This window comes from Diadema antillarum, unplaced genomic scaffold, assembly GCF_040938485.1.
Source record: "Diadema antillarum isolate AM-2024a unplaced genomic scaffold, OU_Dant_1.0 seq00001039_RagTag, whole genome shotgun sequence".
NCBI classification, from domain to species: Eukaryota; Metazoa; Echinodermata; class Echinoidea; order Diadematoida; family Diadematidae; genus Diadema; species Diadema antillarum.
Window position 1 is genome coordinate 1432198 of NW_027271870.1, and position 23616 is coordinate 1455813.

Genomic DNA, 23616 nt, shown 5'->3' on the forward strand with positions numbered 1-23616 from the left:
TTTTTCTTTCCTTCTATTTTTCTTTTTCTTCTTGTTTCCTTTCTCTTCTCCCTCTCTCTTCTTGTTCTGTCCTTCTTCTCAAGCAGCATTCAGATCCAAAGTGTATATCCAAGAGAGAGAGAGAGAGAAAAAAAAAACCCAGAATGGAATCAGAATATTAATGTGTTCAGCTTAAATTCAGAACAACTCATCAGTAATTTCTTTCCCAGTCAATTATTTTCATCCAAAATTCTCACAAGCATTACTGTAGAATACTCCCTTGAATACTATTTTTATATTTCCTGAACAGGTTGTGGTCGGGGATAAAGTGGTCCTGAATCCAGTCAATGCTGGTCAGCCTCTCCACGCCAGCAACTATGAACTGGTGGACAATGCCGGATGCAAAGAGGTGAGTAGCCCTGACCGATATAAAATGACCATGCTAGTCTTCTGATAAGGCTCGAGCTATCTTCAAGGAGAGTACTTATGATGAAAAGGTTTTTGTTGGTAAATACGACCATATCGTCCAATGTTATCGTTATTATGGCCACAATACTTGTTCCAGAAGAGGCTGAGTTAGATTTGATTGTCAACGAATATACCATTTCTTGTCACGCTGCACCACTTCAGCCAACGGAGCCATTATCCTTATTCAAATAGCGACGGCACGGAGTCTTGTAGGTTTGTCTAAGTCATTGACAGCAGCAGCATTGTGATTCCTTGAGCGCGACTTGTGGGGTCACAGAAAAAAAGAAAGAATCCAAATAAAAGGGAATCAGAGGAAATCTGAGCCAGAGAAGAGGAAGTCATGTCTTGTGGTGTATATTATGTGAGAATCCTGCATTATTATACTCCCGCCCACACATAGCGTGTAAGGGGGTATATTTTTTGCCGTTTTGCAATGGTCTTTGTGCTAGCAGGCCATCCTTTCTCCTAATTCTTCCCATAACCCATAGAGAACAGAAGTGTACTTTGTACATGGTGTATTTCCTACTATTCATATGTTTGCAAGTTTTGCGAGGTGGCTGAAATGTTGCCAAATGAATAAATCCCCGCAAAATATTGCTGCTAATATGACACAAGTGCCCTGTATATTGTCTCCAAAGCCTTGAATCACTGAATTTTCTCTTATATTTAAAAAAGGGATAATGTTTCTCATACAGTCAGTATGATTCTTGATAATCAGTGCAACTACTCATGATATTGTCCTACATGTCCCAAATTTGCAAAATGTATGGTGAATACAGAAAATATAATACAGTGCACTCCCGTTATAACGAAATGCTCGGAACCGGCAATTTTCTTTCGTTATAACGAAATTTCGTTGTTACGGAACAAATACAATATATAACAAAAACAAGGAAACAACAAGCAAATAACAAGCCCTATTTCATTTCCAAACTAACGGACATTTAGGTGTATCAGAATCTGTGTGTTTTGTAGTAAAGAAACTTCAAGACAATAAAACGAAGTTTATTATTTTGATTTCAGATTATTGTATTACAATAACGCAAGTTCTCCTCGAAAAACGTGGGTAACACACAAAGCGAACACACAGCTATATGAAGCGTTCACCCATGCAGAGACGCTCTAAATGCTTGATCCGCTACGTGTTTTCGAAAGCAATCTGCATTTCGTTATAACGGAACACATTTCCTTTGTTTTTCTTTGTCAGTGGCGCTCGGAAAAGACTTCGTTATAACGAGAATTTCGCTATAACCGTGTTCGTTGTAAGCGGATTTTGTACCATAGACTTTAATGGCGATAATTTTGGGACCAGAAGTTTTACTTCGTTATAACGAAATTTCGTTATAACCGTGTTTGTTGTAACGGGAGTGCACTGTATGCCCTTTTTGGGTTGACAATCGTGCATGTTAAATAAAAGCTTGAATTAATGTTGCATCAAAAGAAAAACATGATGATTACCTGATGCCTGGATCTAATCTGAGTACATTATGCGAGTGGGCGTATACAGATAAAGTGTACCTGAAACAGAATACTTGTTCAGTCTAACTTGTGTGTAGCAACTGCTCAATAGAGAAGCACAAAATGTGGCCTAGATGGACAGATACCAGCAGTCACCATTGACAAGATGGTGGCCAAATTGATTTTATCAACAGCTAATACACATCACATACATGTCCCCTGTACATGTGTTAATATAGAAAGTAATCAAGTGCTCCTGAGTGCTTGCAGCTCAGGAATGAACAAGTGCTGCAATAACCCTACTGCTTTGTTTGTAGTTTTTGTTACATCATACAATTGTGTTTGCTATAAAAGGCTATTAATACTAATAAGCATATTCAGTATGACTTGACCACAGTGAAATGAATTGCTCACAGGAGAAAAAAAAAAAGAATACAGTTGGTGACACTGAGGACCCTGTGTTCACAATATTGACTCTGAAACTCGAATGGGAGCAAGGAAATCTACTAATGCACAAGGAATGAATGAATTAATGAAAAATTGAGACTTTAACCCTGGTAACACCACCATCATAAATTGGCATGGACATTGTATGCAAAAGGCTGAAGTTGGGGATGAGAGTGTTAAAGAGCTTGTGCCAAGATGGTCTGTGTGAAGGTTGAAGTAATGAGTGTAGAAGCCCTTTAACTTGAAGGCTTGTTTCGACATCGAGGGAAGATACAGCAAACACAGAGATGGACACGATTACATGACATTGACAAAGACTGCCAAACACTAGACAACAAAAATAGCTTTTGAGAGATGGCAGTGCAGAATTACATCAGTCAAACCTTTGAAAGAGAGGGGAAAAAGAAAAAAAAAGATAAAAGAAAAGACAGCATATATACAAGGACAGATGAAATCATCCATGTTTGTTAATTACTCAGTGAGCTCTGTGAAGTGTCTTGTGTGATGTTGATCATAAAATGGGAGTGTGGATGTGATTTTTTATTTTTGTAAGTGTTCAATGAAAAGCAAAAGTGAACAATAGCTCATGGGGGATTGAAAAAAGACAAAAAGTCACGGAGAGAGCAATTCACTATGATAGATATCCCCATGGCCTAATTGATGGTTCAGTGGAGCCAATAAGACAAAATTGCCATCGCTGTTAGTATTATTTTGATTTGACTGTTTCTCCGGAGACAACTATGACACTAGCTGTCATCTTGTCTCTCCCTGGAGGAGAGGATGTATTAATCATTTTGTATGCGCAGTATGTGATTGAAGCCATGTGTTAATAAGTAATGATGATGACTTCACATACAGTTGTAGTAACAAAGAATGAGATGACTGACTGTGTTAGTACAGGGGACATTGTGGAGCATTGATATGATTGATGTATTGCGAGATGAATTATTAAATTCTTTCTGTGCTCGGGCATCTAGCTGAACTTTGCCAAGATTTTTCGTCAGCAGTCAGGAATTCATCCAAGCTTGACTGATTTGTAAAGTTAGGAAGGCCGTGGTGTTGCAAATTGCGAGATTAGGTAATCTTCGTTCATTGACAAGTCGTTTCCAGGTATCTGTGTCAGTGTACGAAAAAAAAAGTACAGTAAGAATTATGATGTTATAACAGTTACATCCATTTATCCAACTTGAGTTCAAGTTTAACCTACTGACAAGGACGGACTGATTTTGCTGTAACACACATTTCCCATAGACACCTGCCCAAGTATTCTCGGGACTCATCTTCAACGGGTTAAGAAAGACATATGTAGCAAGAAAGCTGTGGAAGGGGGGGGGGGGGGGGCACTGCTTTTGACACACTGTTCCAGCCTATATATGCATAATATAGCCCCCAAAATAGCCATGTTGATAAATCTAATTATGTATTAATGAAATCCATCATGATAAGGTCAGTTGTAGAGGTCTGTCCACTTTCATCTCTTCCAACAAAGCCAATACTTTGTGACAATCTTATCCACCTGAAATAACACTCATTCAGAACAAAATTGTATTTAAAGACAGCAGTGCAACCTGAAATACGTGATTATCATTACAAGTTTGGACAGGGCCTGTCAGAGATGCACATGACTATCGGGTTAGCTTTGATTATTCCAAAGGTGATACACAGCAAGGCTGGAAGGCTATATCTGACATTCATATGAGTTGCTTATTTGCAGTCGAGGAGGTGGAGTTGGGGGCGGGAATGCTAAGCCCAGTAAATCAAACCTGATGCCACCCAGAGACGCATTTCCACCGTCGCCCAGATCGTCCAGGGTTTTCGAAATCATGTTTACCGTTGTAGGTGTAGCTTATGAAAGATTCATTGGTCGCCTCCGACATGCAGTTTGGAGCTGTACACCAGATCCTAGACCTTGCATATGTTGACTGACCGTCTGGGGTTGCTAATTCCTGCCCTGTAACATAATAGTTTTCCGCATGGTAAAGGAAGAAAAAAAAAAATTGTGCCCATATATTATTTTTGGAAATGATTACAAAAATATTATCCAACCTAACTCTAGGGAATGAAGGAAGGCTTGTAAATATCGCATGTGTTGATGTTAAAGGCACTGTTTAACAATCTTTCCACTTTGAAAATCAGAGGTGCATTGTCCTATGTGCTACCAGATTCTCTGATACTGTAAAAGTGGAAATTTTTTGAGGTGCTGAAATTTCTGCGCATTCCGTGCAATGAAAAACTAGCGTAAAAGTAAAAGCAGGCAAATATTTTTGCATGGCATATATTTCTGTAGTTGATGTCTTGATTCTGCGGAATTAAAAACATGTGAAACTCATCTTACCCAAATGAGTGCGAAAAATTACTTACGTGAACATATCCACTTTTACAGTATTGTGTGAATATGAAGGCCTGTAAAAAATAGGATTGAAAATAAACAATGAATGCTTAAAAAGAAAAGAAAATGGAAACATACAAATTCACCAAACTTTGGAAGGTATTTTCTAAAGATGCCAAGTGTTTCCATGAAAAATAAAATGGGTAAAACATAACCAGTTTCCATGTGGCTGAGCCACTTCCGTATCAAGTATGAATAATGGTTTATAATCCTTTGCAATAGCCACTGCAGAAAATAACCACACACCTCAACTTGCTATCCACATTTATGGGCTAGTTGCAACTCATACGTGTGAATGGGTCTCTCTTAGTACTTAGCCAGTCAATTTGCATGGTTGATGTTAAATGCATTTTCCCCATGATAGAAACTGTAACTTTTTTCCACCTAGGTGCAATCAGTGTAAGCATGCCTAAGTGCAAACATCACCATTTTTATGGGAAGAAAAGAGGATAATTGGTGTACACAATGAGTTTGTAGTTTCATCGCTTATCATGGTTCATATACATGTACAAACATTGTGTATAGGTTCTACTCTCCTTATGTACTTGGCACATTGAGTCCCTTTGCATAGGGGAAGTAAAGGCCTGTGATATAATACTGTATATGCTGAATATTTCGTGAGGCTTTTATTTTTTCGAGAGTCAGGTGCTATTCGCAAATCTAAAAACGTGAAAATACTGACTCTGATTGCGATATGAATGTGATGTGCACATGTACATTTCTCTGTTCAGTACTGTTCTCCACGATCATAAATTTAACCACTCACAAAATCGTCAGGAAGTCCCAATTCGTAAAAATGTAGACTCACTATTACAATATGTGGCATGTACTGTATCTAGGCCTCTTCTGTACATACTATGGCAAAGCTGTTCAAAAGTAGATGCTGAATATGCCTACTGTATGCTGCAAGTAGTACCCAGGCTTAGTTACGTGCAACTTTTCTAATCACACTTCTCAGCTGCATACTCCATTTTCGCGTCTTCCCCTTCCATTTGTTCATTCATTCACATACGTGCAGCGAATCACAATGTCTGTGTGGTTTAGTGACCTGTCTTTATTGATTCCAGCAACGATTGACAAACAAGTCCTCGATTATTTGAATAATTTTTACCACCAAATAATGCACTGACTTTCCAATCCAATCGATGGGAAGGAGAAATTACTCTGTAAATAGCTGTAGTTGGCAGTATAGTCCGAATAGTAGGCTGAAGAATTTTATTTTATGCCTTTTCCTGTGTAAAATGGAAAATACAGCATTAAAAGTTCTTCACAGTCAATAGCTCACTCCAACAACTTTTAAACCTCATATTGAAGTTCATTTTGACTTCACATAGATGACAAGATGTGCTATGAAGGGAAGTTTTGTTACCTATGAAGTACATTTACACCTCTTGCGCTCCTACCTAGACATAGCCTTCATCCCTAGGTGTTGGATTGATTTGAATTCATAATTGCAAGCAAAAAGGCAACAAATCATCATAGATTTGAGAAAAATCAGGCAAGTAACTGGACACCACATGACGCTCACATGATGCTCAAAGCACACAAAGGCTTAACATTCTTTTAGAAAAAAAAAAAGATGAACTTCATGACATTTTGTGCATAAACCTGAAGATGGAGATGCGTACAATGCCTAAGTTATTTTTAACGCAGTTAATCAAGATGGCTGTTTTGAGGCATTGTGTTTTAGGAGAGCAATAGGTTGAATCAGTCCTGGACATAAAAAGTCATGAACACATTCCTGCTGTTAGTCTTTTTTTTTCTGCACAAATTCCTATGATCTCTTCATATTGTGTCACTTCAGTCTCATTGGGGTAAAGTCTCCGTGGATGTTTCAATAAAAAACGCATTGATACATCTTTGCAGGGAGCTACAATTTGTACTTTATTTATCATTACTTGTCCCTTTGGCTTCCTAGTAATCTATTGACACTGCCTTATACAATGTGTTGGCAAATTTCTCTTTGATTGGCTCTTGCCTTAATTCAGCATATTTTACTGTTATCATGGGATCCAAGAATTCTCAAAATGTCAAAGGTGAACTGTTTTGCTATCCACCCTAAAAGGAATTATTCTTCTTCTATGTATAGTAAATACAAAAAATAACTGACTCTGGGAAATTTCCTCAGTGAATTGTTTGTATTGAGTATGCACGTGTATATCTACCCCTGCACAACCCATGATTATTAAAGGCAAGCTTCATTATACACGTAGACAACACATGATACTGTCTGAAGGTTGTAGTTTTGCTTTCTTTAGAAAGAAAAAAAAATACTGAACATATATAAGCTTGAAAATCTGTTATGTATAGGAGTATGTATGTGTATTTGTTTGTTTGTTTGTTTGTTTGTTAAAGACAGAAGAAAGTTGAGGAATACTAGCTGTTATTGCAAAATACTCAACCATAAGCTCATGTTCATAGCCAAGATTTGATGCGATGATTGTCCACCAACTGCAGGTTTGGAGCAAAAGCAGTGTCCTTCAAGGAGGGATTGTAGAAGAAAGCTTCTGCTTCTTGAATTTGGAAAGCAATGGCCTAGTTCATTGAAAGAAGTTTTGGGAGTAGAGCATCGTAAGAGATCAGAAAGCAAACCTCATGCTTACCCGTACCCCCCCCCCCAAAAAAAAAAGAACGTTCAAAAAGAAAAGAAAAAGGACTCCTCTGAATGGCTTCTCTCAGTGTTTGAACTCGTGGAACTGTGTGGGTACAGCACCCACACACCGGAGTTATAAGCACCCCTGGTGGATATGATGCCATCTTCACCTACAGTGTTAGTTGCTATGGCAACAGTCACAGCCTCAACCTTTGTTTTTGTGATTGCTGTTGTTCTCTTGTTGTTGCTGTTGTATGTTTATCCTGCCCCCTTCAACTCGTTCAGAAGGAAATTCTCAGATAGATGGAGGAAAAGGAAGGTGTGGGTTTGTACTTTTGGCAAGCAACCAAGGCTAGAAGTGTGATGTCTACCCAAGTAATTTTCAGGAAGGAGGGGTGGGAGCTTTGATAGGGCCATGAAGGGATAGAACATCAAGGAATATTGTGACCCTTGAGAGCGAAAGAAGAAGGGAGCAAGGCCACAACCACAACAGTCTCTCCCCCTCCCCCTCCCCGCCCCACTCCCAATGACTTGCTTGTATGCTTGTTTGATGCACATTGGGTGTGCAAGAGGATGGATAAGTGTTCATTGCCAACCCTGCCAAACCTCAAACATGTAGATTAAAAAAAAAAATCCCAAAACAAATATGAAACAAATACTATATTGTAGATAGGACCAACATATCAAAGCCTTCACAGATGTATCTATCTATCTATCTATCTATCTATCTATCTATCTATCTACCTATCTATCTACCTATCTATCTATCTATCTATCTATCTATCTACCTATCTATCTACCTATCTGTCTATCTATCTTTCTATCTATCTATCTATCTATCTATCTATCTATCTATCTATCTATACTGATCTATCTACAATATTATGTCTATCTATCTACTGTACGAGCTGAAATTTTCGCGTACAGATATTTTCGCGAATTGCTACTAGGATGACATTTTTGCGTGTTGTTAATTTCGCGGTTGCGAGGGTCTAACTGAACTTAGTTATTCGCGCGTTGTTATTTTCGCGTGTTGTTATTTTCGCGGTTCAAAGGAAATTCGCGAAATTTGCGAAAATAAAACCACCGCAAAAATTTCAGCTCTTACAGTATCTATCTATCTGTCTATCTGTTTATCCATATATCTATCTATCTATCTATCTATCTATCTATCTATCTATCTATCTATCTATCTATCTATCTCTCTCTCTATCTATCTATTGATCAAACTATCAATATGTGTATTATACATTGTACTTGTGTTTTCTCATTTGTGGAGAGGTCATATGTACACTGTAGTAGGTTGTGTAGTCAGTCGTAAAAGGACCTGAGTCCATAATAGTCTTTTCCACTTTTGAAAAAGGACATCATGCATGATGACCTCATGGCAAATGTGTGTCTGCATTCGTACACGTAATATGTTGTGAACTTTTTGTGCAATTTTGTGCAAATACCGTGAAGCATGTACCTCCAAAATTGTTCTTGTCCTAAATAGTACAGAAGGAAAAAGATCTCTTCCAAAATTGTTCTCGTCCTGAACAGTACGGAAGGAAAGAGGTCTCTGTTTATGTTCGTGTAGTGCCAGTTCCTGTAGGGATGTACAATGCAAGTTTGCTAAAGTTGAAGGTCACAAAATGATCTGAGAAATTGATAAGTTGATGTAGAAAAATATATTCTGTGTATTTTTCCATGTTTTAAGAATCAAAAAGCTGTTTTCAGGACAATGAATAATTTCAAACAAGACAAGTGCATTGTTAAAGTACTCTCTCTCTAAAAAAAATGAGTGAAAATATTCACTCTTAAAGGAGTGAATTTTGGGGGATCACTCCAAAATCTTTGAGTGATCCTTGAGGTCACTCCCAAATGAACATTTTCACTCAAAATTCACTCCAATTTCACTCTAAATTCACTCTTTTTTGTATTCACTCGTTCAAGAGTGAATATTTTCACTCGATTTTTTTTTTAGAGAGTACATTTCCAGTCTTTTTGCCCTTGATGCAAGCCATATAGCCATCAGGGGAAACAGACATTTCAAGGGGCTGTATGCCAATTTTCTACATTCAACACGGTAATCAAATACAAGTCATAGTTGGGAAGTACGTGTGTGTGGTGTGATGTGTTCAAGGAGAGAAATACACTGTAATTCTGTGATGCGGAAATGATGAAGAGTTTGACAACATTACAGAGTTTGATACAGAGGGAAGGAGCCTTCAGTACCTTCACATATGTCTTGTTTGAGGTCAAAGCTAAAAGCGGTAGAGCAGCATGTCATTTCCTTATTGGTAGAATGACTGACAGTGACTTTTTTTCCTGAACAATGTCATGTTGCAAGCACCACGCTAGGGACAAAATTTTAATCAAATTAGAGCTCGGAATTACATTCATGCTAGGTATGCGTGACAATTCCTGGTTACCTTGTGACTAGTGTCTACGCCCACTCCGGAAATGAGCGGAATATATATGCAGAGTGGGAATCTCTCCCTCTCTATTTCATCTCATGAACAACGCAACATGGATTACAAAAGATATTCCTCCCTTCTCATACTTGTAAATAAGTAGGCAGGTGTCCTGCCATATTACTTGCCCTGCATTGAATTTTGTTGCCGTGGGCAACTGGATTTGAAGCACTCTGCACAGGCAGTCATAGTTATCCAGCCGTATTTCCTTTCAGAGTTTCTTTTCTTGTGATAGATACTTGCGAGTATCTTCTTCCTTGCATCTCTGTACCCCTCCCCTCTCCTCCTCCTCCACTTCCCCTCCCCCACAACCTCCCTTCCCCTCTCCCACCCCTCCCTTCCCTTCCTGCACCCCCTCCCATCCCCTTTCCCTCCCCCTTGAATCTTTATGCTTTCACAACCAGGTCACAGTACAGTTGTACTTGCCATTCAACTGCAAGATATATCTAAACAAAATGCTAGTGGAAATTTCAACTCTAGGCCTGCTAGTTCACACTAAGATCTAATTTGAGGCTCTGCAAATGTACTGGAAAGTTCTATTTAGACATATTATGTAGAGCTGAAAATTGAACTCCTAAGTTTTAATGATGTGTTCAACAACAATCATGTGGATGATGTGTAGTCAACATCTTCAGTAGATGTGGACAAATTAGAAATCAGAGCAATTCTAGTTGAGAGACGTTATTGTATAATCTGCCACCAATTTCAGTACGATTGTCATTGAATCTATTTATCTATCTACAATATATTTATAATGTAACTGGTATCAAAGACAATATGGATTGTAAGAGGTAACCTATGGCTTTTGAGCTGTGTACAGGGTTAATGGGAATGGTATGGACTCGCGACTACATTTGCTCTGAAGAAACAAAAGCAACATTCTTCTCACTCAGGGGAACTTTGACTTTGGAAAGAATGTGATACAGGTCACTCTTTTTGCCTGGAAGCTCTTCTGGCAGAGATTCAGGAATGAAAATCTACACCCCTGGGATTGTTGTGCAGTGTGCATGTTAAGGGTAGTAGTCAGATGATTCAGTTTGAAGGAAAGCCCTGCAGTTGCCAAAAACAAGTCTTACATCAAGATGTTTGATTATTGTGTTGCCATGGCAATAGGAGACATGATATTTGAGGGATGAGACAGTGCATTTGTTTACTTGAAATCATGGATTGTATCAATTTCCTTACTTTTGTTTTTATTTTAGGCCTGGAGGAAAAAAAAAACAAATAAAATAAAAGTTACGAAAAGAAAAGGAGAAGATATGGATATACAGGCATGAGTTGTGGGGCTGGCCTTGCTCACATTTGCGTCATCTCGTCTGATGAGAAACAATGTTGATGATATATTGTCAGCTTTCCAACGTGACGTGAGGTATCTCATGTGTGCCAGGACCTGCCCCATGGCAGAGGTGGGCAGTGCTAGATCATGTCAACCAGTCAGAGAAGGGCAGTGAAAGTGATTGATATGCCCGAAGAATGTGTGACGCTAATCGCAGGCATATTTTCTGTCATGGGCCTAGGTACAATGTACCTTACTTTTTTTTTTCTTTAAAGGAATATTTCAAGTGAGATTCAATACATCATGTTAAAGTTGGCTTAAATAGATTAAAGGTGGAGGTTTCAGCACGATTAATATTAATTTCTAATATTAAATACAGTATGTAAGTGATGGATTTTTTAGATTTCATTTGTTTTCTTGAGGGATTAATATTGGTAGCAAAACATATGCAGATTCAATTGGATGATGTGGTAGAATGGCTTACCCAATAGTCTGCAGTAAGCAGCCCTTTTTTTGACTCATATTCAAAACTAAAAGCTTCAAAGGCTTGTTTGGTTGTGGTAAATTAGCAGTAATAACATTAAGGGGAATGGAATTAGGTTTTAGATTATCAACAGCTGGTGACAAAATTAACTAATATATGGTTGCAACTGATGTCACTATACAGTTGTTGAAAATGTGTGAAACTTTAATTGCCAGTGCCTTCTTATTTGAAGTGTTATTGTGGTAACATTTCTACCATCTAGTTCATCTAAATTTGCTCCATTTGATAAAGTTCTCTGCTGAACACTATTTGGGATTGCTCTTTGGAGGTCTTTTCCTTTATCTGGTTTGATGGTTGATGCAGGAAATGTCAAGGAAGTAACACATTTCACAACATATGTGTATACTTGATTCTCTAATCTTGAAAAAAAAGTGTTGTGGTTCATTGTGCTGTTATTTAAGCCTTGAACATTAAGTAAAACACTGACAAACACAAAAATGCACTGCTGGGATTTTGTAGACTTACTCTGTTGATCATTGGATCAGTTTGAATGCATGCATTTTGCTCAATTTATCAAGGTTTGTTGTCACAGTTCTGCTACAAGATTTTTTTTTTCTTTGGGAGGGGGGCAATTTTCTGTAAATGATTCTCATTTATGATATTCCTTGGCATTTTTTCTTTTCAATTAACCAAAACTGGTCGTAAAATATACCTGTGGCCTCTTGATAGCCAAGACTGATACTGTACTATCTTGGTACGTTGTTTTTCATCCTTTGAAAAGACAAAATATGCAGAATGTTTCAGATAAATCTCGAGCATCGTAAATAGGCCTATATGAAAATGAGAGTGGAGGGATTTACGTCATTAAAACACTTAATTTAATTCTGCACAACCTCCTTTGCAGGCTATTTTATGTCATGACCATGGGCATATGGATGATGGCAAGATAGGATTATGATGAGTTTGATGAATTTGCTGAGAGTGATGTTCAACAAAAATGAAGAAGAGATTAGCAATCAAAATGTAAAGATTTTATCTATTGCTTGCTTTAAGGGAAGCCTATGTTACAAAATATAAATACACTGAAGGGCTGGAGGGACTGATGAAATGATTTGAGTATAATGGTTACCCTGTGGGCATGTGGCTATCTCCCAGCAGATGTAATTTGAAATGTATCAGCCAGATATATCGCTGACATTCTCCGCCAGGTGAGAAACATAGTGGAGCAAGGGAGATGGACAAAGGATCGTTCTTTGCTGAGTGGGTGGCATCGCGGATGTGGAGATGCGGGGAAAATGCCATGTCATTTGCTTCCTGAAGACCAGATAGAATTCAGAGTTTTGCATTTGGAGTGGTATTTGAGTCCCAGTGTGCATGGCGGGGAGAGTTATCGCAACTTTTTGCACCCAGGAGATGCCCTGTGCCAAGGGCGCTACTCTCTTTTGACAAGCTGCCGACTCAGTCAAAGATTGCGTTTACAATATTTCCCACAAAAATGTAATGTGAGATGACCTAATTAGTTCAAGTCTAGCTGTCCACTTGGAAAAAAACAACAACAAAATTTCTTGTTTGTCATTAAGCCGTATGAGTGGGGTAATCTGTGAGGAAGATTAGGGCCATGTAAATACTGAGTGAGTGAAATCTGCAGTACTGTGAAAGGGATTATAGGAATGACGTAAACACAGATGTTATGATTCTGATATGCGTACCAAATATTCAGAGACAACTTTACCTCATTGGTTTTCACCAGTAATCAATGGTAGTTTAGTGTAGAGTTTTAGTTCCCTCCCTTGTTGTTCTCTGTCCTTTTCTGTCTGTAGAACAGACTACATGTATATTTTTTCCCTTCAAATGTAACTTCAGATAGTCCCTTTTTACCTAGTCTAGGATAAATAGCAAGTCAAAACTGCATGGGTATATATTATCTGTATTCATTTCGGTACATGTAATGCAGAAGAAAGACAGAAACATATAGAAATATTCGCAAGTCGAGATCAAGCTTTAAATCTAAAAAAATTCATTTTCTCTGTAACCAGGAGAGAGAGAAAAAAAATCATTGTATACCACCATTTTGTTAAAAGATTGTACATACATTAAAGGGACTGTACCGTACTGGTTGAGGTGGGGATTCATGTTTTGAACATTCCTAAGTGAGATCATGAGAAACCTCTTATGAAATATGAAAGAGCATGTAATTTTAAGAAGGATTCAACGTTTATTTGATGAAAATTGGTTTTCAAATGGCAGAGATATCCAAAAAAGTGCTAATAATAAAAGGCGACGGGCCGCGCCTTTTATTAGGATCTCTTTGTTTCACCTTGTTTTTGGATATCTCAGTCATTTCAAAACTGATTTTCATCAAATAAACTTTTGATACCCCTTACAATTGCATGCTCTTTGACATCTCATACAGTGGTTTCTGAATATATCTCGCAAAATGTTTAAAACTAAATCCTCACCTCGACCAGAACTGTACACACCCTTTCACCACTGGAGAGTGTTATCTCTTATGCAATCTTTTTATTCTAAAGTGTATGGAGCAGTGTCGTACATGAGTGTATTAAGTATATGAACTAGGGACTTAACCCTTTGTATAATTTGAGCGCTGATTTGCACAGAAAATCCCATAGCATTGTACACATAGTCCAAAGTCCCTGGGACAGAAAAGATTTTATACATTATACATGTATTGTATATTTAAACAGCTCAGTCTTGTCAAAACATGTTCATCATTTCAGTGTGTGATGCTGGTATGATGTTGTTCCCTTGGGTACCCCTGAACAATGTCATATGGAAATTTGATCTAAAATAGCACTCAAAGCAATATTGCAAGAACTAAATGTACATTCGTGTTTGCGTGCCACTGTTTGTTCACTGAAGTGTTGTGTCAGATCCCGGAGTCCCTTTATATCAGTTATTTGTGGGCATGCTATCTTCAGAACAGCAAGATGCATTTTCTTCCGAGACACACCTCTTTATAGACTGTCGCCATTTTTTTTTCTTCTGTTACTCAAAGAGCAGGGAATATTATTCTTTCATGAAATCTCTGGTCACTTAACTCAGAGATGTTTATAGAACTGCTGTCTTTTGGGGAAAAGGGAAACATGAGGAGAGAGAGAGTTAGGGAAAGAGAGATAGAAATTAAGAGAGAAGCAACTGCAGACACAAAAGTGGTCGGGAAAAAAAAATGAAATCAAGGAGGGCTGTTGAAAGGAGGGAATCGTGGGCTGAAAGCTTCGAGGAGAAATGTTAAGAGATTAGTGCTTGCGTCTGACGTCAGTCCGCCTCTGAGTGGAAGTGTTGTTGCGGCTGATGTATTCAGCATATTCTGAAGCATCTCCCTCTTCTTGGCGATGTACATCCTTAAGATAACCCTTTGTGAGCTTTTGGATGTCGACTGGCACTGAAAACCCCATAGCATGGCACACAGCATCCAAAGTGCTTGGCAGAGAAAGGGTTAAGTCCAGGAGTGTAAACATTTATATCAAGATTTTTTTTTCCAGTGATATCATTGCTGTGCAACCACATTTGACATTTATCTGTTGTTGCTCATATTCTACATTCAGTACAGTGTACAAATACATATATGAAATGTGATGCGAAAAAAAGGTGCTCAACCCAAGTATGTCTTTTATTGTTTGGTAAAAAGGACATTTGATAGCTTAAGTGCGTTGTCAGGTACTTACATGTATGTTCTCTATATGTTGTGTGTTTCACAAGGTTTTTATCTTCGCAAATTTTGGGTTCTATTCAGAAATTTAGCAATGCACAAAATTACTAACTGATCTAGATATGAATATGGCGTGCACATGTCTCTGTTCTTACAGTAAGTGTACCACATGATCTTGAATTGAACCATTTGTGAAATTGTCGGGAAGTCCCGATTCATGAAAAAATAGACTCGCTAAATAGATGGTGAATGTAGTAATAGAAGAGACACTAAATGTGCAGTGTTTGTGTGTGAGTCTGTATGTGTGTAATGTGTGTGAGTGTAAAATACTTGATGCAACAAATCCATAGTATTTGGGGTTGTTTATGACTTTTCAGAGCTCTAATTTTGAATGGAGTTTTGAAGACCGATTTATAATGTCCAGAGTCTTGCGTTTCTTCTGAACAGTCAATCATACCATGAAGAGCATGTACAAAGAATTACTATGTCTGGGACTATAGGACAGTTAATGACATTTTCTTCTCCATGTGGCACACTTTATATCCAAAATGTGATGTCAGAACATGAGTATCCGTTTTAGAACACTTGAACAGACCCCACAATATGATACAAGTCATGGCTCTTAGACTGTACATCACATTTATACAGATGTAATGAAACAAATTTGAAGCTAGGCATTCGGGTCATCTAAGAATGATTGGATACTTGTGATATGAAGTAGCAGTGAAGAAATGAAACTGGAAGTGGTGTAACATGATGATTGTGAAACTCAAAGACCAAGACCATTGTTACCACAGAGTTTGTGCAGTGAGATAGTGCTATAAAGAGTGAAAAGCAGGCACATACGGAACAGTGTAGCATTAGGATGGCACTAACATCCAGTTGCCATTTTTTTTATATTTTTATAGCTTTTTGTTTTATTGTGGGTGATGTTTTGTTGTTAATTTGATAATGTGTACATCCCTTGACCCATCCTTCGCACAATTACTTCCCACTCAGTGAGTGGCAAGATTTTCTTTATGTATCTCTTTACCTGGGGCCATCTTCCTCGTCAAGCTTAGCTTATGATGATGGTCCCCTGCATTTCATTTTTATCATTTCCTATTGCTTCCTTTCATATATGATATTCGTTCTTGAAAAAAAAGAAAATGTATGTAAGATCCAAACGTTACGAATATCAGCTGTGTAAATGACTATGTAAGTATTTTGTTGATTTGTTGATTTGTATTGATTTTGAAATGCAGAAATAAAAACTGAACTGAACTGAACTGAACTGAACTTAACACATCTTCTTATACACCTCATAATCTCTGATGGCCCCATACTCCATACCCCATACACCTTATGCTCCATACTCCCATATACACAAATTTGTACCTCATACCCAAACCCCCATACACCCCATTACCCATACCCCCATACATGGTACTGGTTGTACCCCATACACCCAATATTGCATACACCCCATACCCTGTACCCTAATACACCCCATAGCTCCTTACACCCATGTCCCATGCCCTATGCCCATACACCCCATGCACACTCATTCTCACCAGACACACACAGACACACACAGGCCACACACACACACACACACACACACACACACACACACACACACACACACACACACACACTAATTTCCAAAGGACCCTTCTGCCTCTTTCTTCCTCCTCCTCCTCCTCGTCATCTTACCTACAATGTAGTCTTGCCCATTAAAATCACTTCAACCAGCCCAGTGCACACATTGTCTCAGGATTCCAGTTTTGGATTGATGTGACAATGCTACATTTCTCAGAAGTCGTACTGACCCCTAAGCAACCTTTCTAGTCCTTTATGTGCATGAAGCATTATTTTCCAGGCATATTTTATTCTTTTACACTACAATCAATAAATCCCAAAACTAAAAAGACCAATTGTGATAACAATAGGTTTGTATATAAGTGGTCCCTTTTCAATAGACCTACCTGGTGGGGAACATGCACATTACCTATTTGCAAAGACACATAGCGCGAGGTCACCTGATGCTATGTTGGACTACCATGTGACAGGAACATTGACCAATCGCATGGACCCAAACCACATTTCATAGTGCACCATGTTTGTCCGTGCACTTGATGGATACCCAGGCTTGATGTCTGTGGCTGCCGCGTTGCTTTCGGCACTCTGTCATACTCCTCTCTGCCTCTTGCAATTGATTGTTCCTGTCGGAGGAAAAAGGGCAGGGTTTTGATCAAGTCCATCCCTTTATACTACTTTCCCTGATTTCCCACTGCTTGTCCACTGTTGGCAGGGGCTGTCGTTAATTACCCAGTAGATGAAGGGGCAACAGTCTTTTTTTGGCAGCAAGTTGACCCAGAAAGCAAGACTGTCCCCCTGTTCAGACGCAAACCAGTTTATACCAAAACTCGATAAAGAAATGACGACGTATAAAGAATTATCGTATAGCCGACAGACCGTTCAGATGCTAATTTCGACCATTCTGGAAAAACCTATTGTAGATGTGCATTTTCTCATTGCACATGTTGTTATGGTATTGAGTGACAGGTACAAGGTCACCTTTTGTGCTCGCTCGTTTTGGTATAGCTTTACTGTTCTAGTATAAATATTTTGTGTCTCAACACCCTGTATAATTTGAACATCAAGAATAATGAGAAAGCAACCTGTGAGCAATCTGTGAAAGTATAGGAAGAATTAGCAGAAAAGTTATGAATTCATAAAGATGTCAGTGTCAATATCAAGAGATTCAAACTGCGTTCAATATGTGTGATGATATCACCACTAATGTTGACACTTGAACTGATACATGTTGGTTTTAAAGTTGGTGTTTGTGTCGATGTTGCTGTGGACACTTTTGTTGATATCAATGCAGAAAATACATTCCTCTCATAAGTCACTGCATTAGTACAGTCTTAAACACAGGTGTTGTAAAGAATCTCACCGCTAGTTCCTGGGTCCCATTGTGTGAAACTATGGTAACTCTGCAGTAATGGTAATCTTGAAATCAGTGATAACTACATTTGTACCATAGCAACACTATCCCTTAGCCAATTAAAAAACAACCAAACAAACCAAAAAATCACCGATGGTTACCATCGATTGCAGAGTTACCATTTTAGTTGCAAAGTTGCCATTGTTTTATGCAACAGGGCTATGCATGGTCTGTGACTGCTTCTAGATGTATTCTTGTGAGCCCCCTTAAAAAAGCAGCAACAAAACAACAAACAAACAAACAAACAAACATAACAAAATGAATGATAATTGACTGATTTAACATGACTTGTAGACATTTGTCAAAATTGCTGACATAGTAATGGGTATGTAGGCCCACATAGAAGTGGCTAGAACATTTAATGTTCAATTTATAAGGAAATCATTAAATTCTCCTTCACTGTAATTTTCTGAAACTGTGTAGTGGGTTTGATCTAGACAGTTTTATGGCACCATTCAAGTGGATTATCCTGTTTCGGTGTGATATTGTTTTCATGGCGTTTTTAAATGTTTTCATTCTGTCCCAGGTCAACGCAGTCAACTGCAACACATGTTGGAAAGTTTCCCTTTTCATGGAACACAAGGAGAACATAGAAGAGGTCCTAAAAGGGGTGAGTTTTCCTCAAATACAAGTATTATTGCTCTTGAATTTGTTTTGAAATCATAATTTGCTTCTATTTATGTGATTTGCAGGTTGCTTTTGTGTGAGCATGTGGCCCAGTGGTCAAATAGTGTGACTACATACGGGAAGGTGTGAGATTCAACTCTCTTTGGGAACACTTTTCTGTTCCTGATCAAACGACACCTATTGTAGTGATACCAGTCCAACCAGCTCCAATCATAAGATTTGGGATTAAAGAGAATTTACCCTCTATACCCGACCAATATCTGGATAGTAATCACTCAAAACTACCATATTATATCATATTACAAATTTATGACATCCAATTTGTAATTTTTGTTAATTTTTGTTACTTTGTGTATATTATTCTATTTGTTATTGTTTTGTTTTTTGATAGAGTTGGCAGAAATTGCCCAGATCTTCACTCGTCTGCCATCAATAACAAACAATTTCTCACCAAATACTTCCTTATTTGGCTTAGCTGCATGCTGGCCAATGGTGATGTTGGCACAATCACAAGCACAATTCATTTCAGTTCTGTCATCGATTGTATGGTGCCCAGATGCATTAAAACAGACACATGATTGATAATCTGAGCTTCCCTGTATGCCTTTGATAGCGCATTAAAAAAGAATCTGAATTGTCAGCATACCTGTTCAGGGCTTAGATGTGTCACTCACTAAATCCTTTTTTTTTCCCCTTTCAAAATATGGTGCTTAGCTTTCGTGTATTTTATCCATGTTCTTATGGTACCTCTGCAGCTAAGTGTTTTGTTATCTCATAATGACCAACAGATAGTTGCAGATGATGCAGACATTTAAAACCTGTATTCTGATGAAGCTGTAAATTTGCTATTGAAATGCATTGAAAAATGAAAGTTGGCATGAAACAAAAGTACTTTAACATTGATAAAGTATTCATGAAATGTTTATCACTTAAAAACAGAGATTTAGGGCTTGAGACTCTCTCCTTAACATACATCTGTGAGGAGAACAGAAACAAGCAAAAAAGATATGTAATTATCACAATTCTTTGGTCTGCAATGCACCACTCAAATTTGATGTCATTAACATCAATTTGGCAATCCAGGAAATTCAGTGCACAGTAAAGGATGGGTTAAAACCCCTCCCTTGCCTTATCTACCAGCCCGAAATGTATTGGTTAGTGCTGGGCTTCTTTGACCAGTCTTGCCCTGAGAGATGTAACTATATGTAACGAAAGTTGGGCCCCTAATTGACTGATGGAGCTTTTGAATAGATTTGCTGACCAAATAGAAATATATGTAATATCAAAATTGATTTTAGCCTTTTAAACCGTGATGTTTATGATGCTTCTTCATTATGATGTTGACAACATCCTTTCTCTTTCAACTGCTAATGAGTCTCTGCTTGATGTAGTATTACAGTTGCTCTCACAGCCTTAAAGGCATTATTTACCATTTGCAGATAAAACTAAAACCTAGCTTTTGTGCTTCAAAATGGTTCCAAAATGTGAGTTAGGAATGAAAAGAACCAGTGTAGAAATGTTCATCAGACAGTATAGTCAATATCAAGTAGATATAAAAAATGTGAACAATAGTTATAATAAAATTGTTTCTAGAAGAAACCATGAACAGTTATGGTTTATTGAAAAAATAGTGATATCTCTGTATATTTCAAGCTTTAGTGCAAATTTTTTGTGGTATGATGTTTTGTGATACAACTGACTTAGACATATGCATCAAATGTGATACATTTTAAAAATTCCTGCCCCCACTGGCTAACAATACCTTTAAGAGAGCTTATATACGTGAAAGAAAAATTACAAGGAACTTAATCAAATTACTGTAAATAAATCTGGATCCAGCGATCGAATTAAGAGGAGTAGTGATCATAGTACTCTGCACTGTACCTTGTGTACAGGGGAAAAAATGTTGTACACAATGGAAACACACAATCTCTTTTTTTTTTTTTCGTTTTATGGTATCTATTCATTTGTTGTAGACCCAAGAAATCCATGTACCACTACACTATCAGATTCACACAGATATGCATACATACATGTACATACAAACACACACACACACACACACACACACATACACACCCATGTTCTCAAATAAAACATGCTTATATCTAATCGTGTTGATGACTGCAGTGTAGTGTAACTGACAATTCCCATGTATCTCTTGAATCTGCCTCTTTCCTGTTGTAATACTCAGTAAATGATTCACATCGTGCATGTTAACAGGAATGTAGATTATTTGGTAGATGACAGTACAATGATCAATATGTCCCTGGGCCTGAGTTACAAATTGTAGGTTACCTCCTTCACTTCCACAGACAACTACACTGCGCATTGCTATTAATGGTATTTTACAGAGGAGTGATGCTGGGAGGGCTAATCACTGTGCAGAAAGTTGGTATCAATATGGCTGCTATTTTCCTCTTTTTTTTTTCCCTCTCCAGTTGTTCAGAGTTACATTTCATAATTTCTGCCTGACTGAAATATGCATCGTTTGCTCTTGTTTCTGTTTTTTGTCCCTATGTTCATGAAATGGTGTCATCTTTCACATCTTGCTGCTTTGTTATGATTCCAAGAATATTTGCAATGATCTGATGGATTAGAAGCCAGTTGAGAATTGATGCCCTTTCACCAGTTTTTGTGATAAAATGTGAATTTCTATGTATTTCAGCTGTTACTAGACAGATCTTGCCAGATAAGAGTCATTCCCTTAGGGCATCTATAGATGATTTTTATCATATGGGACATTTTTCTTTTGAGTTTTATTGCTCGTAAATACTGGCTTGTTTTTTGGAGTGCACTAGATACTCCACAAGATTTCCCCCAGTTTGTGGTTACTGATTGTGCCAAGTTTGCGGCTTACCTCATTCCTTTATTGGGAGCAGGGAATCTGGAAATGAGTGCACTGCCCTCATTGTTGGATTGCCTGCTGGGACTCATCATGTGACTCTGGTAGACTTTCGGATCAGAGAGCTTCCCGACTCTATTGGCCAATCACAAACTGCTTCCGATTGGTGTTTGATGGAGAGATTTGTATTGCAACACTTCACTCCAAAATCATGCCATGTGACTTTTAAGTAAATAACATAAATAGGAACAGAAAACATACTATTAGTTTGTTGATGTCAGGGAAACATATTGTCCTTTCTACTTTATACCAAATTTTCTTTTAACTTGCCATTGGTCTTCAAGAGTGAAAACCCACATCAAGATATCTCTTGTGAGTTAGCCAAATTCTGCAAGTGTTGTAGTTATCCACTATCTGAAAACATATTTTCATGAACTCATCAAGCCGCTTACATTGAATACATAACTAGAGAGTGTGACATTTTGTATCTATGTCATTTCAGTCTGTGTTTCAAACTAGATGCCATGCGTAGATGATATTGCCTTGTTGCAAGCTTTGATGTTTTGATAAAGTAGAACAAATATAGATTATAACATATTTTTTTCCACTTCCAAACACACACAATCATGCATAATATACTCTTTCTCAAAGGCCTGATTATTTTTATTCATTTTTTTTTTACTCATCTCTGTTTTTGTTTTCCATTATGACAGTTCTGTGATGTCATAAAGGAATGAAAATTTCATGATTTATGTCAGTGTACAACCATTAACTCACAGAGTTTGCTTCCCTTGCAATTTGCATCATTTTAATCACACTTTAATGACCACGCCATCATTCAAGCTGTGAGGTATGACACTTACACATTTTTTTCATTAAATGTCAAGACATTGCAGAGACAATTTTACTAGACTGGAGACAATTTTTAATGTTGACGTCAGTGAAATTCCTGTCAGATGTCTAGGAAGTCCTCTGCATAGCTGAGATGTGATAGGAGCAGGTGACTTGGGATGAATTTCATTTCATAACCAGGTATCCAAGGACATTTCTTGATTAGCGCAGGATAGTTTGTATGAAGGTGTGATTTTTTGTTTCCCCTTTCTTTGTTGTTGTTTTTTTTAGGTGGCTTTATACAAAAATCACTCATGTGAAGGAATAACTTGCTGTTTGCAGTATTACTCATAGTATTCTTTAGTATGAAGTAAAAAATACAATGTGAAGAGGGTATTTGTAATAATGCTTTCATTTTGATTTCTAATTAATGATTACTTTTTGAACTTCTTCATACTTTTTTTTTTGCTAGCCCAGATGTCTAATAGCCACCCTGCACACAGATGATTATATGTCCAGTTTCATATAGTGTATTTGTTGTCTGAACATAGTCCCATTCAATATCTTATTATAGGGGCTGCAGGTACATAATGATGATAATGATGATGGAAATTATAGTGACATTACTACTTCTTCCATTATTACCTTACATTTAGGTTACTTTACAGCTGTGTAATTATGATGAGGGTTGATTATTATTCTTATCATTACTATTTTTCTAAAATCATTAATGCCATTCTAATTTTAGAAGCAAACTTTGCAAGTATATGATTAATTTACAGTAAAATACAAATGCGTAATCATGTGACTGTCTGTATGCACCAATCATGGCCTGAAATAAGCATCACAATTAATGAAATGTCAAGAATTGACATTTATCGAGATATATGTAACTTTTTAATAGTTCATTTTTAAGTTTGGCATTGGCCAATAAGGCTGGAGCTTCTTTTCTATTTTCAACGTTCTTATCAATGTTGCATAATACTTAACAATTTTTTTTATTTTTTTATTTATTTATTTATTTATTTATTTATTTATTTTTTTTTTTTTTTTGGGGGGGGAGAATTTGAGAGGCTAGCAAAAAATAGTGTCTACTTTCTA

At 37.5% G+C, this 23616-nt stretch overlaps 1 protein-coding gene across 1 annotated transcript in view; it reads left to right on the plus strand.

Annotated features, from left to right (window-relative positions):
- Positions 1 to 23616, plus strand: part of LOC139742940 (inositol 1,4,5-trisphosphate receptor-like) — a 146872-nt gene that overhangs the window by 34431 nt on the left and 88825 nt on the right. The window contains exons 6-7 of the mRNA XM_071653448.1: positions 290 to 388; positions 18739 to 18822. Coding sequence (XP_071509549.1) covers positions 290 to 388; positions 18739 to 18822 — 183 coding nt within the window. The remainder of the gene's footprint in view (positions 1 to 289; positions 389 to 18738; positions 18823 to 23616) is intronic.